The sequence below is a fragment of the Cygnus atratus genome, chromosome 1 (assembly GCF_013377495.2).
Source record: "Cygnus atratus isolate AKBS03 ecotype Queensland, Australia chromosome 1, CAtr_DNAZoo_HiC_assembly, whole genome shotgun sequence".
In the NCBI taxonomy this organism is placed as follows: domain Eukaryota; kingdom Metazoa; phylum Chordata; class Aves; order Anseriformes; family Anatidae; genus Cygnus; species Cygnus atratus.
The window spans coordinates 94,930,092-94,953,199 of record NC_066362.1 but is presented as its reverse complement, the minus strand read 5'-3'; the positions used below and the strand labels follow the sequence as shown (position 1 = coordinate 94,953,199).

The 23,108-nt window shown below is 37.5% G+C and overlaps 1 protein-coding gene across 1 annotated transcript in view; it reads left to right on the top strand.

The window, feature by feature from the left end:
* The window catches only part of CFAP44 (cilia and flagella associated protein 44), a 44,487-nt gene that overhangs the window by 1,834 nt on the left and 19,545 nt on the right, over positions 1–23,108 (top strand). Inside the window, exons 2-19 of the mRNA XM_050711048.1 lie at positions 2,221–2,307; positions 2,755–2,847; positions 3,624–3,795; positions 4,825–4,987; positions 6,049–6,151; positions 6,479–6,695; positions 8,199–8,313; positions 8,826–8,990; positions 10,211–10,366; positions 10,723–10,770; positions 11,788–11,887; positions 13,126–13,220; positions 15,045–15,254; positions 16,616–16,726; positions 18,434–18,586; positions 19,590–19,811; positions 20,301–20,446; positions 21,372–21,642. Coding sequence (XP_050567005.1) covers positions 2,221–2,307; positions 2,755–2,847; positions 3,624–3,795; positions 4,825–4,987; positions 6,049–6,151; positions 6,479–6,695; positions 8,199–8,313; positions 8,826–8,990; positions 10,211–10,366; positions 10,723–10,770; positions 11,788–11,887; positions 13,126–13,220; positions 15,045–15,254; positions 16,616–16,726; positions 18,434–18,586; positions 19,590–19,811; positions 20,301–20,446; positions 21,372–21,642 — 2,627 coding nt within the window. The remainder of the gene's footprint in view (positions 1–2,220; positions 2,308–2,754; positions 2,848–3,623; positions 3,796–4,824; positions 4,988–6,048; positions 6,152–6,478; positions 6,696–8,198; positions 8,314–8,825; positions 8,991–10,210; positions 10,367–10,722; positions 10,771–11,787; positions 11,888–13,125; positions 13,221–15,044; positions 15,255–16,615; positions 16,727–18,433; positions 18,587–19,589; positions 19,812–20,300; positions 20,447–21,371; positions 21,643–23,108) is intronic.

The following is a 23,108-nucleotide window of genomic DNA, read 5'->3' as shown; positions in this document are numbered from 1 at the left end:
TCCCTCAAATTGCCTAAGTTCACAGTTTATAGCACTGGCCACTGAATCAAAGAAAACCTGAATTCACTCCTGAGTGAATTGTCAGAAAGCAAGACGGTAGAACTGATGTGGATCTGGTACAGTGTTCTAAGTCAGAATGTCGAATTACTAGGATTGGAGGGGAAAAAATAAAAGCATCGTGGTAAGGCATTCTGTATGATTAGGGTTGACAAAAATTTCTGATTACCAGCCTGTTTTTTCCCCACTAGAATTGTCATACTAGCTTTACTTTCCACTATCTTAGTTTTCAGAGAGATGCATAACGTTGTCACAGTGAACTTGCATGGAAGCTTTCTTGGATCAGTCAATCCGTGAAACCCAGAATCTGCAACAAAAGTAGATGTCCCCCTCTTGAATTTCCTCACAGTCTTAAAATTAATTAATTATTTTTTTTGGCACAGTGTTTGAATGCCATCACAGTAACATGCACAGTGAACATTGCAGTAGCTTTCTATAACTGGAACCCAGATATCGATGCAGGCAGAAATGTTCAGACCCTCTTTCAGCCTAAAGCATTTTCCAGAGTTGAATTAATTTATAATGAAAACTACTCTAGTCTTAATTTTTAGAAGATAAATGATTGCTAATTAGTTACAATAATTTGAAATGTTATAGCACTTTTCTCTATGGATATCAAAACACTTTGCTAAGATGGGTAAGTATTATTATCTCATTTTTCACAAGAGAGAAGCGAGACAGCCAAAGGTGAAACGGCTGATACAAATTGTTCATGTCGTTACAGGGTTTGGAGTGAGAATCCAGGTCTCTGAACACTCCACCATATTTTTATGCAACTAGTGTGAAACTATTCCTTCAACTTCAATGACATCAGTTCTACTAGCTCACTAAAAACTCATGAATTTCATTTAAATATTTGGAGATATATTGGAATTGTATTCTTTTGATTTGTTTTCTGAATTTAAAACTTTCTGCATGGCTATTTTCAAGTTTTCCTCAGCTTCCCGAGGGGAAAAAGCTCATTTTAAATCTTATATGAAATTATGCAGTGAAATCAGACTCTGACAAAGCTTCAGAGCCTTCAGATGAAGATTGTGTAGGGTGGGTTGACCATGTAGTGACATGAATAACACATCTGCAATATTTCTTTGCCTTCACTGTCTTTCTGGAGGGTATCATTATGTTTGGACACTTTGTTTTTCGTGAAATACCTGAAAAGACTGAGACGCCTCAAAAGATCTCTTTCCAAATGGATTCTGACTCAATGCCAGAAACGGGAAATGCATTTTAGGGACTTTCTCTTGCTGTCGAAGTCCAGCTCACACATACAAAGAAATGTGTTTTCATTCTGGCTATAGTTGTTATTCTAAATATTTAGATTTCTTTTAATTCAACTAATGAATTTCCTGAATTCTGATAATTTTTTACAGCTGTAGTAGTTGTACAAAATTGCTCCCATGCTCATTTTAAGGCGTTTTTGTTTTTTGAAATAGAGACCACATTTGAAATCAAAAAGTGAACCAATTTAGAATAAACACAACATTTATCTTCTTTGGCTTCTTTCAGAGAAATTTATATAAATATCAACGTGCTTGGTTTGTGTTTGAAAAATTCCAACCTTTCCCACCCCAGAGGACAGAGGTAACTAGGGAAATTGTAGCACTCTGAAAATAATAGTCTGAAAGCTGAAGAACTGATGGGGGGAGTTAGTTAAGCAGTTTATTTTTTTAAAACTGTGTTAATTTTATTAACTCAGTATAGTATGTTTTGAAGAAAGTCTTTTTTTTTTTTTCCGTAAGGATTCATCTCTCCTGTTTCTCCATTCAAGATGTCTGATGATCCCAGAATATCTATCTACTGATATTTTTGTGAAGTCTACCAGAAAGGTGGAAGAACAGCTTTGTTCTCTCAGAAACAAATCTCACCCCAGTACCCTAAAGAGAAGCCCAAAAATGTGTGAATCTCTCTTCAGCTTCCCTTGTTACACAGTATTTAGATGAAAGTCTGTCTGTAGCGATGCACACAGAGCCCAGAGGTGCAAAAAGTGAAACAACGAATTCACCCCGTAAAGTAGGACAAATCCTAGGATTATTCATATTTGTAGTATACAGGCAGAACACAAATATTATATCTGGGAATCTCAGAGCATTTGAGAGGAAATGAAAATAGTCTAACTGGCAGATGAAGGCAAAAATACTAGAAATTCCTCTTTATTGCCACCAGGTAAAGACGACATGCAATCTCCAGGTGAACAGGAGGGAGCAGATGAGAAGCCAGCAGGAGGTACACAGGCAGATCCCAGTGGTGTCCGTGAGTATTTTCTGCTGTTATATAGTGATTCCAGTACTGAACGTACAGCAGCTTCTGTCCAGTGTCTATTTGAGTCCACTCTGCATCTCATCTAACACACCAGATTTAGATAGCATGGGTAACAGAATCCACTAGCGAGTCTCCTGTGGAACTTCGAAAGATTTTTGATGCTTATGTTGGCATATTACTTTTGGCATTTGTTTGATCTTTCTATTATACCTTTTTCCTGTTATGGGATGTGTTTCCTTCCTTCCTCCTCCTAAGTTTTAAAATATAGTTATCTGAAAGCAAACTTCTGCCTATACTTGATGCTAAACAGCAGGAAGTCCATTTTTGGATAGAGGGGATTTTTTTTTTATTTTTATTTTTTTTACTACTATAGAACTGTATTAAATTAGTCAAATGAATTCATACCCAAGAGACAATGATCCCAATTTTCCTTTGCAGAAGAAAGCAGAACTAGTCTAACAAAGGAGTCACCAACTGCAGAGGAACAGGAGGAGGATGTGGAGGAAGTGGAATCAGACACAGAGAGCATTGGTGGGTACTGCTTTCCACTGAAGAGATGTTGGCTTGAACTTAAAAATCCCACTGCTTTCTAGTTTTCCTTTTTTGGCTGCTGTTGTTATGAACAGCATCTCAGACCAGTGCCATCACACTGCAGCTGAGTTTCGCTGCTCATTTTCTGTTGGCTTACATCATGTACTTCATCTGACTCCTTCCCCTTGCTGGTATCTGACCCCTCTGTTGGTTGAGGAGAAAAAAAATTAACGTAAGGTGAAAAGCTTGCCAAGTAGGTAATAGGAATTCAGTCTGAGGTATCTGACTTGAATGCACTTTTAACAAGTGCTTATGACTAGTTGGCAGTATTCTGCATCACAGTGAAGAACTATGCTTGGTCACACATCAGCAGTATGCGTTTTCTGGGACAATGATGACTTATGGTGGTCTGCTGTATGTGAAAGAGCAAAGAGTATGTGCTTTTACTAGTTGTTTTCTATGACTATGTGTGTTCAGTAGCTGCTGAAAAGAGATATTTACAGTACTATTTGGTTTCTAATGCAGAGACCTAAGTACCAAAGAAAGCTGAACTACTTCGGTATTAAAAACAATGTTTTTTAAAACATTCTCAATCTTTTTTTCCTGTAAGTTCTTCAAATTTGAGTGCTAAGAGTGAAGTCTTTAAAAGCTGGAGGGAGGGCTTGCTATAGGCTGTTCAGGACAGGTTGTCACTAAGACAGAATGCCCCCCGTTTTCAGCTATGCTGATTTATGCTGAGTATAAATTTTCTTTATATTCCCACTTTTGACATGCAGCGGATGACTTGGAAGAAGAAGATAGTGCTGAAGTAGCCCCAAAGGCAGAAAAAAGGCCTGAGAAGATAGAACAGAAAATATCGGAAACTTTCTTCTATAACTGTGAAGATGTATATTCACGGCCATTTGTCACTGAAGACTCTGGGATACCAATTAACCTTCTTACTCTTGAGTATCCTTTCTGTTGAGGCTGTACAGATTTAAAGCTAAGGATTTCTTAATATATGTTCTTAAAATTATACTTGTATAATGTGGAGTACCCTGTGTGGTGTTAGTGGGATACCTTTGGTTGAAACATAGTTAAGAATCCTGACCAGTCATGGTCCTGGATGAATTTAATCTTAAACGTTTACTTGACCTCATAAATATTTCTTATTAGGCATAATTATTACTTTAGTAAGTACTCCCATATAACTAGATCAGTCAAGGTAATGTGATTAGGCAGAGAACTAGGGTAAGAATATTTCCAGCAAAGCTCTGCCTTTATATACTGTTGTTCCCCAATCAGCTGGGGGTTAGTACACAGCTGTGTATCTCGTATTTCTTCACAGAACTGCTAAGGAAGAAGTGTAGAAGAAACTATGTAGATTTGTAGCCTGCTGCTCAAAAGACCTAGCCTAGGTGGAATGAAGGAAGCGATGCCAATCAATTGAGAGCTATGACAAGTTCTTTGCTAGGTACAGTCAAGTTGGATATATGTGACTTTTACAAGTGTTGGTGGTTTTCTCTGCAGACACAGTCAAGTTGCTGTTTAAGACTGGATTTCCCCTGCTCTACATCTGCCTTGTAGACATTTAACAAGTAAGCCTGAGTAGCTCCTTGGTTTGAACTCTCAACTGTAGAATAGTTACAAGTAATCTGATGCACATTTCTTATACTTTGTTTGAAAATGGGTTGCTAAACTGGTAGAATATGAATTCCTTGCAGCCCCAAAGAGTCCAGCAGAGGCAAGAAGTGTACCCTGTAATGGAGATGGAAGGATGGATCACAAGTTTTAGAAGGTCTACACTTCTGCCTTCCCCTCAATTATAGAGACTTCATATAGTTTACCTTCACTGTGTATTGAAGAAAATTGTTGCCATCAGCCTTTTAGTCACCAGGCTCAGTATTCGTCTCAGTTTTGGTTTAAGCATTTCTGTCCACTTAGTAAGCTTTTCTAGAAAGCCAGTGTCAAATCTTTTCCTTATTACATTGTTCTCAGACATTCTTTTGGATATGACTGCAAAAGAAGTGTAAACCTGATGGTGATGGATAGCCAAACACTGCTATATATAGCAGGCAACCAGGTAGTGCTCCTGGACCTGAAAAATGAATCTCAAAGTTATCTCCGGAGCAGCAGTGGAGGTGGAATTGGGTTTATAACGGTATGGCTTTTTTTTTCTTTTCTTGTTTTAGGATGCTAGTCCCCCTCTATGAAGGGACATGGTCTCTTGGTTGCTTGATGGGATGTTCTGTAGTTGCACATGCATATACGTAAGAAAATGGTACAGATTAAAGGGATGTGTGGACCATGCAGTGCAAGCTACTCAGCCTGTCAGTATGATTGGCAGAGCACAAATATCTGCGTACCTGTCTCAGGCCCAGGTACCTTAAAGGACTGACAGGTGACAGCTAGGATTCATTTTAGGCCCTATTACATTCTTATTTTTTTATTTTAATATTTTGGCTCATACCAACTTTTTTTCTTGAACACTTTAATTTCTCCTATTCACAGCTGATACTAATTTAGTGTCTTGCCTGCAGTTAAAATTTAGAAAATTAAGTACCTAGATAAACGAAGAGAAGACGTATCTTGTTTCACTCTAGTAAACTCCTATGAAAAGCCTGAATCTCAAATGTTTTCTCTGGTTTTGTGGCACCTTTCCCTGTGAATAGCTCTGCCATCTCTCAGTTGTATTCCATATGAGCATGTGGTATTCCATATGAGCAGGGCTTTCAGGATACCAGCCTCAGACCGTTCTGCTCCATTGTAAGCAGCTTCTTCTGGAAAATTATGCTACATCTGTCTATCTTCAGAACAACGTAATTCAGGATGTCTTTTCTGCAGCTTTCCACATGGATGGCTGCTGACCCAAATGATGCACATGGTACAATCAGCTGGTGGGTTGAGTGAGGTAGAAATATCAAAAGGATGCATAATAAAGGAGATTACTGTACAGTTTCACAGTTTGTCATGATTCTGCAGTATATGCACAATAATCCCATTTTGTGTGCATAATGGTTTTACCATTGTGTTTGTATAGTGACTTTATTCTGGTATTGAGCAATAGATTGGCAGTTGTTCAGGATAAACATACAGAAAAATGTAACCTAGTATGTAAAGCAATATCTTTTGACTAATGTGTGAGCAAATACAATAACTTAACTAGCAGAATAAAGACAAAGATGTCTTTACAACATGCAACAGGACTTTTGCTTTTTCAAGGCACACCCTACTAAGCAGTACTTCGCAGTAGGAGAAAAAGGAGAGAAACCAAACCTCATCATCTACGACTATCCTTCACTGAGGCCCTACAGAATACTACGAGGTAGTGTAAAAAGTACTATTTTCATTTTACACAAATGGGCCAGCGTTTATAGATCCCAGCAGATGGAGTAGTGGTTCACTTTAAGTTTAGAAAGAATTACAACCCTTTGATACTTCGCAGCAGAATAGGAAACACTAGTTTCCAGCTTTTTCATTATTGGACAGGAGAAAGCCTTTATTCAGTAGAAATAACCAACTGAGAACTATTAAGTAGTGGAAAAAAAACCAACAAACTGCAGTGAACGTTGAGCTCCTTTTAAACATATTTTTCTATTGTTTTTTCCTCTTTTCCATGCATGTGTGGATTGGGACTTGTACATTTCTTCAGGTGGAACAGAGAAAGCCTATGTTTTTGGCGATTTCAACCATGCTGGCACTTTGCTGGCTAGTATTGGAAGCAGCCCTGACTACATGTTGACTATCTGGGACTGGAAACAAGAAAAGATTGTGTTAAGGTCAAAAGCTTTTTCACAGGATGTTTACAGGGTCACATTTTCTCCTGATAACGAGGAACAGCTAACTACAGTGGGAGTAGGACACATCAGGTAGGTTTGCCAATTGTGATTAATACATATCAACTCTAAAGTCATAATGTCTAGATGATGACTAGCAGGAATGTATTGTTAGCAAACATTCACCAGCAGTGAATGTTATTTTACCTATTGCAGTTACAAAAGCAAGTCCTTCAGCCAGTGAAGTCTTTTAAACGCCTTTGCTGTCGATGATGCTTAGCATTGAATATCTATTCTACTGGCTCCATTTTTGTAATTCCAACAAGTATTGGGGAGACTTAATACAAAAATATGTATATATACATGTCTTCTAGTTGTTAACGTAGCATGCATGCCTCTTTTGCCATCTGGGCTTTCTACCTTTGATTTATTGAACTCAGCTGCTGTTTGGGCAGACATTAGAACTGATTTCCATGTCATGGATCAGAAAGCCACTGATACCATCAAAAACTCACAACGAACTTTACAAATGGTTTATTTCCATACACTGCCTCCTTTGGTAAGTTCATGGATTCTTTTGTAATAAAATAATAAATGAGAGCTTTAAACTTTTTGGGACAGGGACTAGCTTTGTGCTCTGTGTTTATCCAAAGTTCATTGTTAAAACAGCAGTGACTTAAGATATGACTTGGATGCTATTGTAATAGAAATGATACTTTTATAAAATTTCTCTGAATTTTATAGAGGATTCAGATCAAAACCTGAGATGTGCTCTATATTTTGGTTGCAAGGTGGGTCTGAAACAAGAAATCACTTATTTAGACCAAGAATGGAAGTGGTTTAGAATATATTATTTATGGAAATCTGACAAAACAAACTCTCTTATAAACTTTCTTTTGAGCTAAAATGCTATGAATAAACTCTGATATAGCTTTGTAACAGAGATATACATGACACTTAACACAGATGTGGGCTCAAATTCCAATTTCTAACACCTATCTTAAATGTAATGTCTCCTGCACCATCCCTATTTGCTGTAGATGTTATTTTTTCTGTAATGCAGTAATTTAAAGCTATCTTTTATACTGCTAAAATAATATAATTAATTAGGAATAGCTTTGAAGATCTATGATAAAAGTTTTTGCTCACTGAGATTTTGCAGTCATGCTCAAGTGCATGGTGGTACTTGTATGAAATTTAGCGAGGAACTTAGTCCCTTGGATTTACAAAGTTGAACATCATACAGTGGAGATAGCAAGACTATAATAGATGTTATTATAATTACATGTATTGGTTGTATCAGGAAAGATATAGCTATGTGTTTTACACTTATTTTAAATAATAGCTTAGTCTTCGTTCTACCCATGCCAAATCCTCCTCCCAGGTTTTTCATAGAGGTAGGATATGGAAAAGTTTGTGAGGTTACAAAGTTATATCTCATTTTAAAAAGAAAAACCCAAGGTCTCCTGTGAAAAAAAGAATAATAAATGAACATCATAAAACGGCATCCCTGGTAAGATTATTATAATGTCTGAGAGAGTAAAGAGCATGTCTAGGAAGCCTTTTATCAGAGAGGGATGTGTTTTCTATACTCAGGTTCTGGAAGATGGCTCTCACATTCAGTGGTCTCAAGTTGCAAGGAGCTTTGGGCAGGTTTGGAAAAACATCAGTGACTGACATTATAGGGTATGTGGAGCTACCTGATGGGAAGGTAAGTCAGAACAAGTTTAATTGATTTTATGTTCCCTCTCAGGTTTTGATATAAAGTCTACTGAGTTAGTTGGAGAATTACTATTTGCTTCTAAGTGATATGAATTAGACCCTCAGTGCACTGCTCTGATAAGCTAATATTGACATTAATTTGCCAAAGAAAATGCTTGCATTGTAATAATTGAAAAGTACGGTTAATATTGTAATTCCCAGACAAAAGATCTCTGTTGGCTTAGAGCTGAGGCTTCTCTAATGGGATAGTGAAAACCTTAGTGTACAGAAATATAAAGTGTGTTAGCCCTAATCTCAACCATTTCAGTGCATGTAAATGATGTCATATTCCTAAAAAGGTGAATCGTGTCTCCCTTTACACCTTCTCTTGGAAATATCTGTACATTGCTATTAATTTAATGCTTTTGTAGAAGGAAGCCACAAATGTTAACCATATTTTTGCATATATTTCTGTATGGTTAAGGGCAGTTGCTTAAGTGCTTCTCTTCCTCTGCATTGAAGGTTATCTCAGGGGCTGAGTGGGGCAACTTGCTGCTTTGGGAAGGGGGCCTCATCAAAGTAGAGCTCTGTCGAGCTGGACGCAAGCCTTGTCACACTGGCCCTATCACCCAGTTAGTTTTGGACGAAGGAGAACTTACCACTGTTGGACAAGATGGCTTCATTCGGGTGAGTTCTTTTGCTCTGCCTTTAGGTGTGCAAAATTTTGGTCAGGAGGTTATTTATTTATTTATTTATTTTTTCTGGAGCTCATTTATAGAGGCATTTTTGCATTACAATTGCTTTCTGAGAATGGCTTTTTTTTAGAACAGAATACAGACACATCTCCAGTGTAAATGTTTGAATCAAGTATTGTTTACACAAAATTTTCTGTTTCACAGTGGTAAATAAATCACCTTCTACTAAAATAAATCAAAATAATTTTCAGTGATTCCCTAAAAGCTTCCCTGCATTCTAACACTTTTTTTCATATGTTGTTTTGGTTAATCTTTATAATTTTCAGACCTGGTGATACATTGGTGTTATTTCAAATGATAAACTATGGCAATACTTGAAATAAATTTTCTGATTATTTTAATGCTGAGGTTATTAAAGTTATTAGTTAATTTCTATTTCATTTAACCTCAGAGATACATGCAATGAACTAGAGGAACAATCAAAAGAAAAAGCATCGAGCATCCTGAAGTTAACACACAATCCTATAAATTAAGGTCAAAATGGTGTATGTATCTATACCAGTTTCTGATCTCATCTGTCAATTGTCAAGGATTTTGCTATCTTGTTTACTTGCTCTTTAAGGGAAGACGTGTCTTCTGCTCATGTTTTATAGACCCAGATAATCATCAGGAAGCTATTCTAGACAACACAAGGTTCCAAACACCCTGTTTTTGTTGTTGTTGTATTTCGTAAATCAATCTTAGCCCATTAGGAAAATTCACTTGATTCCAAGGTGCCAACTGATTTATACCACAGAGAAGAACATGGATGCGTTGGATTTCCCATTCTTTCTTCCATGCTGCCTCAGTATGAGCAATGCTCTGAGCTGTCAGATATCATTTAATTTCTGTAGCTCTGAGGTTGCCACGTATAGTTCTGCCAGTGCCAGGGCTGTATTTAATCTATTGTTATATCAGAATTGGAGAGGGAACTTTTGCATATACTTTACATTGCACCCAATTGTATGAGATAATATTTGCTGATTCTCACTGTTTTAGGTTAGACTCAGAACAGCGAGGCATATGTGACAGGTGTCATCTTCACCTATAGATTCTACCCTCCCCTGGTTTCTTATTATTTTGAATTTCCATATTAATTGTATATGAAAACATAATCTGACCTAATAAAAACCCAGCCTCTTTTTTTTCCCATTTTTTTTTCATTCCATGAAGGTGTGGAATTTTGAGACAATAGATGCTGCTGATTCTGTGGATGACACAGGGTTATTGGAGGTGGAGCCTATGAATGAACTTCACATTGGCAGGAACGTCAGTCTGAATTTCATGTCAAAAGTTCATGACAGTGGACAGCCCATTTGGTATGCTCAGGTAAAATACACTCAAGTACGTACAGCCCTGTGGAGAAACACAGAATGAGAGAAGTAATGCTTGGTTATAGCAGGAGTACCTTACAGGTCAGTATATCTCTTTTCTGTAGATTTCGATCTTGGTAACATGTGAGACTATGACTTGCAGAGCCAGAGCTGCATAAGTGTAGGAGAATGTCAAAATCTATTATCCTGAACTGATGGAGAGGACTGATAGGACCAATAGCACTGCCTTCTGTCATTTCAGTTTCACAATGATAATCATCGAGGAACTTTTAAGGAGTCCTTGTGGGCAATTTTCCTTCCATGTTGAGTTTGAAAATATTTAGGTTACATGTTTTGGTTTTGCTTCTTCAGGATGCCAATGGAGCAATCTGGAAGCTAGATTTGACTTTTTCAAATATGGTAAGTTCATTTTTGTTTTTTTCTTCTGATTTATTTCAATTCCCTTGCAGTTACTTCATTTAATTATATGGGATTCATCTACAATGAAGTTTGTGTTTCCAGCACAGCTGGAAATTTTAGCATTGATAAGATCTTTCTTCTTTAAAAAATATTTTCATAACATTATTGACTATAATGATTGTGCAGGATTATCAAAAGTCATTATTGATTTTTGCTTCCTTAATTTGAATTTGGCAACTAAAATTTATCATAAAGGAATTTTATTTTCATAAGCTGGAAATGAGTTGTATGAGTGCAGGAAGTGAGTTCAAGGAGTACTTACATACCCTATCTAGTTAGGTGTATTTAAAAGAGTCATTACTGTTGCCTGTAAATGACATGAAGAATTAGGAAAAACAACGAGAAGATGAAGTGCACTTGATATGTTTTATCCAGTTGGCTACAAGTATTACTGCTGGAGATGTTTTTGATGATGAAAGAAATGACAAAGGTAAAATGGGGGCATTTAGTTTTTGCTCCAGAATACGCTGAAGTAAATTGGAATTTTCCCTTTGATTGGAATAAAGTTCTGGGCTAACAGATAAATAATGTTCCAAGAATTTCATGGTAAAAAAAGATGTATAAAACATGATATAAAAATTAATGTAAAAGATACATGACAAAAACTACAATTCCTTGGATGATGAAAAGATTTCCAAGGCAGTATAAGCCTAGGACTGGGAGCATTTTCTTTGCCTTTAGAGCAACAACTCTGTACTGAAAATATTCATTTCAGGTCTGAAACCACTTAATGAAAGTGGTTTTCCTGTATTTCCCCTTATTTACACATAGAAAATGATGGCATTTTGAAACAGCTTAATGTTCCTATACTAATTTGTTCATGATCTTCTTATGAACATTTGATTTTATTCTTTTTTAAACAAGGAACTCATGCCTGCCAAAGGTACAGCTGGTAATAACTTATAAGTGCAACTCCAACACGTAGCAGAATTTCAGGTTTTCTCTTTTGCACTGCAGACCCGTGATCCAGAGTGCCTGTATACCTTTCACTCCGGAAGGATTGAGGCTGTGAGTGTCTCTCCTGTGACATACCTTATGGCCACCACTGCTCTCGATCGTAAGTAATTCCTTTCCTCTGATACCACTGTCATCATTGTTTTTGCAGAGCAATGATGCTATGCTTGGAACTACTCTGTTTTGAATTGAAGTTGTGTATTTGCTCTTGAAAAGTCAATTTACCATCAACTGTTATTCTTGGATCAGTTCTTTTACAGTTAAGACAAATCATCAAAGTTTTGAAATAATACACTGGGAATGCTTAATCTTATAAGCCTGGGATATTAACGAGAGAAATTTTTAATGGGAAGCTCTGTAAATTCTGTTTGTTTTGAAGGAACAGCTGGAAAGATGACATTTGTATTGAATAACAGCATTTGTATTGAAGCTTCTGGATTGATAAGTGTTGGGATCTTTATTTTATAAGAAACTACATACATTTCTAGTATTGTGTAAGTTGTTATGAATAGTAATATTTATGGCTTTCTTAGAAAATGCAATAACTATCTTGCTCTCAACAACAGCTAATGTGTAATTACAGACATTAATTTAACTTATATAGATACAGCTATTTAGGCTTCTTACTGTTAGCTTACCATGGTTTGAAAGAAGAACCACAGGCCAGAGCATTAACAATGTCATTCATGCTGCTCAGAAAACGCTACAAGGTCTTTAACTCAATTCTTGTCAGCCGTATCTTGTCGTTTGCCTGTGTTATACAATATATATGCACTTCTAGCCTGAAGACAAACTTGTACCAGTTGAGCAAATGATACTTAGGATATATGCCATCTGGAATGGAATTTTATGCAGACCAATATATGTATCTACCAATCTGTTAATTTCACCTTTGATGAAAATGGATTTTTTTGGACAACCTCCCATTTTCATCCATTTAAATATTTTGCTCCTTAGGCAATTCCAGCTATTAGTGTATCATCTTTTCCTATGTTGACAGTACAGATTTCCCTTAGATTAGGCCACAGTTCTGTGATTACTCAAAAATTGCACATGGTGGTCAGCATGGGACTACTTATTACACCCCTCAGCCGTGACAACTCACGGGAGTGTGTAAGCTAAAGAGTGAAGAAAGCTATGTTTTGTTGATGAGCACCATGATAGCTGTGGTACTCTGTAACCACCAGGAATGTCTTTCCAGATGGACGTTTGGTACTCAAAGAGAAAAATTAATAACTTTCCATCCCGCTTTTCATTCAAATAAATAGACGTTTCACCATGAATCTTAAAATGGAAATGACACTGCAAGAAATAAATTCCTATTGTTTCCTTTCCACACAGGGTCAGTGCGTATCTATGATTTCATCAGCAACAGGCAGCTGAGTGAAATTCAGTTTAAACAAGGAGGAACAGCACTGACATGGGCACCTCGTGTTGTAAGTTTTTTCTTTTGTGTGTGTAAAGAAAAAATCATAAAGGGCCTATGAGCCTGCAAGCATAAAGAAAGGTGCTCACAATATAAAACCTTAAAGAAGTTACTGTTTAGACCATGCTGGAATTTACTGTAGTAGCATGTGTGCATAAGCTTTTGTAGTAGTATGTATATATACAGTATATATATGCACAGTTTGACTTTACTGTGGATTGTCGTGTATCCAACTTTGTGTCTTTGTGAGCTTTTAAAATCAGATCTCTGTATGCAGTCCAGGAAGAAATGATAGTTTATAGGCTAACAGCTTCTATTTAATCCAAGCCAAGTAATTGTCAATTAAAATGAGTTAGTTAACACATTTCAAAATGACAGCACAGACAATCCACAAACATTTGGAGATTAATCATAAAAAAATGTCACCAGAACTGATCATTTGTAGAGTGTGGGGTCTATCAGTTTTAGACATATTTGCTAATTTTAATTAAAGTAGTGTCTAGTTATGTTCTTAAGGAAACATAGCAAGCCTGGCAGCTTTGTTGAAAGCAAATTTATGGAGGAGAGTGCTTTACTTGAATTTCCGAGGCAAGGGTAGTCATCATTACAGTCTTGTGACTATAATTCTTGTCATGCAGACCTGCAGGGATGCTATTAGGTGATGACCTCTACATTCAAGGGGTAAGCTGATCACCACAATAAATTGTACATTACAAAATTGATTCAGATCAGTTTTACAAAAGTTAGTACTAAGCATAGGCTGAAAAAATCAGAAGTACTTAGTCTAGCTAGCTTCTTTTAAAATCCCATTAGATACGTACCCGTAGTTTAAAGTGCTTGAATGTACTTGAAAATTTGTGCTAAGAAAATTTTGTCCCGCATGTTTTGAAACACCTGTATCCTGTTACATCCTCATAGGCAAGCTGGCAAAGTGCAGATTAGGTAAGTGAACAGTGACATGGATTTTAAACTGCCTGAATGGCCAGGCCCCAGAGGGTAGTGATTAGCAGCACAAAGTCCAGTTAGAAGCAAGTCTCTAGTTGTGTACCCCAGGGGTCATTACAGGGACCAATACTCCTCATTAATGACCTGGATGCTGGGACAGAGTGCACCTTCAGTATGTTTGCGGATGATACAAAACTGGAAAGGAGTGGCCAGATAAATAGACCAGATAGCTGTACTGCCCTTTGGAGAAACCTGGACAGGCTGGGGATTCAGGCTGAGAGGAATCTCATGAAGTTCAACAAGGGAAAATGCAAAGTCCTGCATCTGGGGAGGAATACCACAGACATGAGTACTGCTTGGGGGCCTACCAGCTGGAAAGCAGTTCTGCAGAGAAGGATCCTGGGATCCTGTTGGATGTCACGAAACCTGTGCCCTCATGTCTTCAGAAATCGTGCTCACATTCAATGCCAAATATTATATTCAGGGTAGTATAATAATTTCTTTTTGAGTTCCAACTCTTCTGCTTAAGAAGAAGATACTGATATATATGTATATCAATATGAAACACCTTTTGCTCATAAATTGCAACTACATCCTCACTGATATTGCCAGTCCCAATGGCATGTCATCAGTAAAAAAAATGTGTATATATATATATATATATAAAAATTAAAACAACCTGCTTCCACCCCTAGTCTTCCCCCTCCCTTTATGGTAGCATATTAGAAAGGATAAACAAGATTTTCCATGTATGGAATATTCTTTGTGCTTTAACGCTGTGTCTGTGTAAGGTGAGTTACAGGTTAACACCAAAATACGTGACACAGATTTTTATTCTAAACTCACTGATGTACATTGGGATTTTTTTCCTTCCTTCTTCCACTCAAAGGTAAATCCTAAAGGAGGTCTAATTGCTGTGGGCTTTGAAGATGGCGTTGTCCGCATAATTGAAATTTATGATCCCAAAGGACTGGCTATTCTCAGAGGACGGACCAATATAGGTAACGCAGAGATGAATCTGAAACAAGCTTTCAAACCTCATACTTCTGCAGTTACGGCCTTGGCTTATGAACGAGATGGAGATGTCCTTGCCACAGGGGTATGTATTACTTCATTTGGTTATTTTTTTAGCCCACAAATGTAGACATTATTTAAAGAAATAAGGCAAAGTTTGGTTACTGACAATGCCGCTATACTTCCATTATTGCTGTTGATCATTTCTTGTAGTTCTCTGTAGTGCTGGGGGAAGAGATGGATCTGTTTGCACACACCTTTGTTATATGAAGGAAACCAACCATGCAATCCATACCATCATTCTGTGAATTACTAGACTGTTTAGTATGAATTCTGTAATCCATTTTGAAGATGCATTTGGCTTATTTTGGAATTAGTTTAGTAGTATCTTGGATTTAGTAAAAGCAAGTTCATTCGTACACCACCTTGGCAGCACTCCAGCTGCTACCCAACACTGGTTTGCATTACAGCACGGTTGACCGATCAGGTTGTCAGTGTGCCTGCTAGGCTTTGAAATGACTTCTAGTCAGTGGGGTATCTCTTTTAAAAAGCTGGCCTTCAGCCATTAGCAGTTCAGTTGCAGTTTCATATTCCTTGATTGCCATGTATTTCATTTAGTGCAAAATTCAAGCTGCCGTGCTTCATCCTGTGCACCAGTTATGGATTTTCTTAGTATCTGAGATCAGCCTGTGCTGTCATGTCTTACAAATCACCTCTGTAACGAACAGGTGCATGACAACATTGCACAGTAAATATATGTGATACTCAGATGAGAGAAATATAAATGAAAGCAGAAGGTGAAGAGAACAACTCAGTGAATACTTCAGAGAGCCATTCCTAATATGAGGGTTTTCTGGGAGCAGCAACAGTGGGGCTGTTCCACTATGGTGGCTTCAAGACAAGCAAAGGCAGTGCCCCAACACAGGGCATGGTCCCACAGGGCCTGAGCTGGGTGAGCAGAGCAGGGCTGGTGACAGCAAACACTTCCACCAACAGTCCAACATCCACGAGTCAAAGGTAAGGTAACAAGCCACATCAGAAATCAAAGGAGGAAATGCAGAGTACTGCTTGGGGACAGCAGGATACCGGGCTGGAAACAGGCATGGCTATGACATAGCTCATGCCAGGGCCGGACCTGGGCCCAAGCTTTAGGTGAGCTCCTGGGGCAATGGGCAGAACATGCATGGATGGAGAAGCCAGCAGAGGCACATCACAGTGATTAAAGCCTATGAGTGCAGTCAGGGCCCTGGAGGAAGATGAGCAGGATTTTTATTCCCCTTCCTACTGTAATCACCATGGAAATCCAATTCTAAGTTCCAAGGCACTTGTAGGTCCCCGTGTCTAGCCACAAAACATCTGAAGTATTATTTCACACAGTACTACAGATTTTTTGGTCAGCTTTCATTCAGTCATTATCTCTTTTTTTCTTTTTTCTTTTTTCATCAGAGTAAAGACAAAACAGTTTTCTTTTTTGCTGTTGAAGACAAATACGAGCCAATTGGATTCATCCGTGTCTCCGGGCCTGTGCAGGCGTTACAGTGGTCTCCACCTTCTCATGTGAGTAATGCATGTTTGTTTTTTTTCCTTCCCTTCCGTGTCAGAATGTCATTTTGAAAAGAACTTCCAATGAAAACAGACAAAGATCTATCACTCTAGCCATGTTCTCTATAGACAGTGCAGAAGATGTTTTGCTGCTTTGTTTTGCATGCTGCTTCAGAATGAGATAGATCCTGTGTAGCTGTATGTCTGATTCAGTTAATTTGGACATATTTTGGTCTTTGGATAATCAAGAGCAGAAACATATGTAAACCACAGAATTTTGGTCAGTGTTTTGAGTCCCTGCCTTGAGCTGACAAGTGCCTTAACTTTTGGAATTTTTTTTTTTTTTTTTTTGAGAAAAGCATTACTTGAGTATTATTGCCCGTGCCTCTTGCTGATATTAAAACAGGCATTTGCAATTGCAGACAAAGCTTTCAGAAAACTTCTGGGTATTTCTCAGAACTTATGCTCTGTATTTGAAGTTGTTCAGTGACATACTCAAATAGATTCTTGCTAATACTTATTTTAAAAGTCTGATGAGGTTAGAGTAACTTGTGAATTTTTTTTGTCAATCCAGTAATCTTATCTAGAAGGGAGATAGTTCATTGTATTTAATACTGACAAAGTGGCCACCAGGATGCATTAAAATGGTGTGCAGCAGCAAACTTAGCTATTGCTTGTTTGCGAGAACAGATAAAAACTGTGCTGGCGAAAGAACTCTTGCTGGTATGAACTCTGTCTTACTATAGAAATGATAGATCTTGGTCTGACATTGACATTTTGGGTCCTTTCCTTGAGGACAAGATACTCCCTACTACTAAAAATCACACAACGTGTGTTTGATTTTTTCAGATTCCTCTGAGTAATTGTGTTTATTGGTATTAGGTCTCCGCTGCTGGTTATGAACGCTGGCTGAACATGATTAAAGCATCTGAGTATTTTTTTTTCCTCTTTAAAATAAGCACCATGGTAATTAAAGACTATAAATCTAATGAATGCGTTTGTAAGGCTGAAATTTTATACAAGAACCATATCATTCCTAGCTACGGTTTCCATAGCAACTCTAATATACCCCCCTCTGCACATTTTTAGTGATGGTTCAGATAAATAAGACTCTCTGTTCTCCAGATAGCTTATGAAAATTGAAACTACATAAAGACTTGCCTTTTAAACTCTCAAAACTAAAAAATTATTACCTTCACCTTGGCTATTCTTCCTTACTTGGCATTTTAAGGGACCTGACAGGTACCAGCAATTAAAAAACAAACAAACAAACTCAAAGCTAAATAGCATCTGGCAAGATTCCCAGCCCAGTCTTGAAGGTATTAAGAGATTTAGGTAGTATAGAAACATACAAATTTTCAAGCAATTACCAAAATAAAATCTCACCTCCTAACTTGTGGGTCAGATCTACCCTTCAATTTAACCAAAATCCCAAAATATCATCATGATGCTTCCTAGCTAGATGGTGTCAGAATGATAGCTGTTTTGTAAATGGCAAGGACTTCAATTCCTTAACTTTGCTTGCGATACACAGTATATGAGAGGGTCACTGATTTCTAGCATCCATTTAGAAGTGTCCACTTAAATGACAGCACAGTTAAGAGTTAATGCCTCCTGGCTGGAGCTTGGTTTTGTGCCTGTTCATCTACTGACTTTTTCCCCTTTCTCCCAATTCCATTTGTACACCTGCCCCATACTTGTATTTTATGTGTTTTTGTACAGGTGGAGAGCATGCTGCTCATCCTTTGTGAGAATGGCTTTGTTCTCCAGGTTCCTGCCCCTGTCCCTGAGGAACAGGATACAGCATCCACCTACCAAATCAAAAACCTGCCAACACAGTACTTTCATTTTTATAGTATTAAATCCCGAATCAAGGTAAAGTACTCTCCTGTGGAGGAGTTTCATGTTCAGAGGACAAAACTACCTTAAAAAGTTTCTACTCCCTGTATTAAAGCATACGATTTTTGCTAAGCTTCTTAGAGAGGAAGGCAAGGTAGAGTCCATCTGTGGCTGCGTTACAACATTTGGATTTACAAGTTACTGTTCGTTTATTCAAGTAGAAAACTGAAAGCATGATGTGCATTTCTATAGGAATTAGAAGATAACATTAGTGAAAGTGAAGTTAGCACAACAGTTTTTAAAATATTTTCATTTTGGTAATTTTCAGAAAAAGTATATTTCTTGTGGTTGATGGTAGCCTTGTAGGAAATCCCTCTGAGTAGTCATAAAACACCCATGTGGTCGCTTTGAGGCAAACATTAGATCTTTTTTTTTTTTTTTTTTGGGCAGTTATATATTTCTGATTTTTTTATGTTGTTATAACTTAAGAGGGGCATTTTTTAGTGTGAAAAATGAACCTTCAGTGTTGAAAGCTATGTATTTCTGAATAAGAACTAGCTTTTTGGTCCAAGTTGAGTAACATTGTTGGCAGACACTAAGTCTTTTTAAAAATAGAAAGGGCTTCTACAGAGAGAAAGAGTATTAATTGTCCTTTTTTTTTTCCCTCTGGGAATAGAAAAATAATTAATAAGCTGCAACAAGGATATGTTAGATAAAATGTAAGGAAAGCTATTTAACAGTAAGGGTGGTGAAGCACTGAAATACGTTGCATAAGCTGCAGAGTCCATATAGCAGTAGATTTTTAAAGGCATGAGAATAGTTTCTGTTTCTGAGGACTATGAGTTAAAATGCTTCGGAGAAGAGAAGTGGGCATTTCTACTGGAGATTCCCATGAAGTCTGGTTAATCTCTGCTTATTTGAAGGAAAAGAGATTTTTTTGGATATTCTGCGTATATAATGCCAGGATCTTCCTGGATTTCATTTATTAGATTCCTCCAGTCAGTTTCATGTCTCTGTGTTTCACTGCTTGTTGTAACAGCTGGAAGAGGAGATTGCACTGAGAGAAAAAAAAAAGCAGGAGAAGAAGAAAGCAAAGCTTGAATGGATAAAGCAGCAACAGGAGATGGGAAAGGACATAAAAGAAGAACCTGAAGAGGAACCTGAAGAAGAAGAGCCATTGCCACCTCTGTACATACCAGAGGAGCCCAGTCCCATTCTCTGTGGGTTTTATTCAGCACCAGGGAAATTTTGGCTTTCCTTGGTAAATCAATCTTTATTTCATATTGGTGGGATTGCAAGATGTGGCAACCTTCCCCTCACATTTGGGTATCTGAGAAAACTCATTTGAAACTTGCCATCTCTAGGACATGGAATTCCTGTTGTAGTTGATGTTTTCAGTGATGTTTTTGAATTAAATCAGTAGTGCCACTCCAGCTCAGATAAATTTCAAAAAACTCAGTAAATTTCAAATAGGTACTATTCTCTGTGATGCCTGAATTGGGCACAAAGGCTAACCTGTTTCCTCACTAGCAGAAGGTAGAATTTAACATATTGGTAGGATGGTTTGTATTGCCAGTGATCATTATAGATTTTCTCTATGGGTAAACAGGATCTTTAGTTGTTTGGAAGTAACATTTCTTAATCTACAGTAGATACTTAAGAAAGGAAAAAGTATTTAGAAGATTGCATTTACCTGGTCAGCTGCGTCAGCATTCTTTTATCAACACTTCTTTATGGTCCTTCTCTTCAGGGTGGATATGACTCAGGTTTCCTCTATCATTGTGCATTCTCCTCAAATCAGCACCAAGAAGACCCTGAACAGAGGCATGATGAACCCTTTGAAGTTATTCCTATTGAGGACACTGACGACAATCCCATCCACCGGATCTCCTTCTGGTAAAACAATTTAGTGTAACAGATAGCTTTGTTACAAAGCTTGATGATACTGAACTTGGAAAGGAGAAGGGTACACTGCTTTGTTCCTTTTTAATTGTGGATCAGTTATAGTACACAGGAACTCTCCCTGGTTCCTCAGAGTTTCATTTAAAATTCACGATGGACACAGTTGGACAGTGTATCTGGCAGAGTATCTTTAAAAGCTCTTCAAGATGAAAATGGCTGATTTCTAATTAAGTATTGATTAAGGCTTACACATCCTAGCTTGAAGATCTCCAGAAGAACCATCAGAAGTCTCTGCTACTCTTTTAATTGGATTGCAAATTATGATCACCAGACCACTGGTTCTCTTCGCTAACTAGCAAAGAGAGGACACAGTTAGTCTTTGAGGAGAACATGGAGGGATCAGTCCATCTCTCTTGTCCAAAGAGTACAGGCTTCTCAGGACATTCTGTGAACTGTACAAATGGAAAGAGTGAGTTATTTTCAGACTCCTAATGTTAGGGTTCCCTGTAAGGCTAGGCATGAATTGCTTCTAAGGAGGCAGGTTTAATTCAGACTTTTATCCACAGATGGCTGCATTTCAATTGGCCACTATCCCTACTAGATGAGGACTGGGGAGGGAAAACTGTTTTTTTTATCTCTAAACTTGGTGTCTTCTACACTGTCCAATTCAGGGCTGAGACCAGTTCTGCGATACTCAGTAGATGCTAGAACATTACTGAGCAAACAGCTGGGAAAAAGGCTGCAGTAGTACCATACATACTTTAGATGGTCCAAATACTTTGCAACCCCAAAGCAAAAGTTGGAAAGTCTACATTCAGTCAGCTAGATTAGCTCTTCTTTAGAAGCATCATGTTTTGAGTTGTGGCCTTCGTTGTTGCAAGTTATCTTCTATTATTGTTTCTGGTTGCTTATCTGACAGTACCAGCAGACTATTGATGTTCTGTGGGATGCAGAATGGAGCACTGCGGGTTTATGCTCTCCAAGATGAAGACCTCTCGGCAAATACCCTGAAGGATTACTGGTCCTTCAATGTACACGACAATGATTATGGCCAGATCCGGGGGATCTGTTCTAGTTATGATGATAGGTTTCTGATTACCTGTGGTGGAGATGGAAACATTTTTACCTTCAACATCTTGTCTCCAGAGGATGTTCACAAAGAGCTAAAAGCCAAAATCCCCTCTCCTAGGGTAAGTCACTAAATGAACATCCCCCAAACTCTCGTTTTTATCATATGGAGAATTATAGCTCTGATTTTAGAACAAATCTGAATACATACATAACGTGCCACCTTCTTTCACTGAATTAGGTCTATTTGCTATGAAACTACTGCATATGGCCAAAATCCAGTTCAATTATTTGACATCATAGATCTTTCATAGCAAAAGCAGAGATTTCCCAAACAATTTGGAAGAAGAGTTATTGCAAAACATTCCCTAATGAACAGGCAATATGACTGCATTGCTCCTTTTCGATGTTTTGTGTTTTCCTCCAAATACACATAGTGTGTGTGGTTCATATATCATATTGTACTATCTTTTTCTCGCTCAAAAGTATAATCATAGGCATACCTAGGATGGAAGTACCACAAGGATTTGGCAAACTTAATACCCATCTTTGATTTTATTCCAGTAGAGTATGATTCTGCTCTGGATGGGGATTCTAGAAATAACATTGGAGAATGCCAAATGTATAGTTTCTCAATGCTTTTGGTACCATTTATTGTACAATTCAAAAGTTGGATTTTTTCTAATTTGCAAAATAGCGGAGCATGACGATGATACTATTCCTCTTTCAGTCTTGTAAAGTTCTAGCAGTAATGATTTTACAGGTGTCCTGTAATCACAGTGCAGCTCTTTAACGTTAGTGTGTCTGAACAGTAGACACTGGAACTTGGTAACAGTTCTACTGATAATACACAAGAAGACAGATGTTAGTTCCCCCACCATAGCATGTTCGGAATTTATTGAACTATCCAAAATTACACACATAACTAAAAAAACCTCTTGAGTGCCTCAATGAAACCTATCTAACTTGAAAAAAGTAATGAGATCTGTTGAGTAAAGAAGTACTATTATGTGCAATGAAATTTGTATTGGTTATACATTTGGTACAGTTAAAATTTTAAAGCGTCAGCATAAAACAAATGCATCTTTTAAATATTTTTAATATTAGTCAGTAGCTAGTTTTTGAAAGATGCATAGTGAGGGAGACAGAGGAAATTGGGATTTTAGTAATTTGGTTAAGTTGTTCATGGCCAGTTGGAATTCTTTACCAGTATCGCAAGAATATATAACACTAGGAGTAGACTCCAAAGTATTTTCTTAAACTAAGTGAATGATGGAAACCTGTGGTATCAGAACCTTGCTAGCTCCTGTATTACAAGTAATAATTAATATACAATTATAAAGCATACATGCAGTTTTATCATTTTGAATATGTAAGTAGCTCTATATAAAGATCTTTACAGTTAATTGCTATTGTGCAGGCTAGCAATGCTGCTTAATGACCACCCTAATAGAGTTTTTTCCTTATCAAAGTAAATCTTCATTAAGTATCTATTCTAGTTTTAAGTCATGTGGAAGATTTTAAAAATTCCATCATCATTAAACTTAATGAGATTCCTAGAGAATCAAATACAAGTCCTCTGAAACTA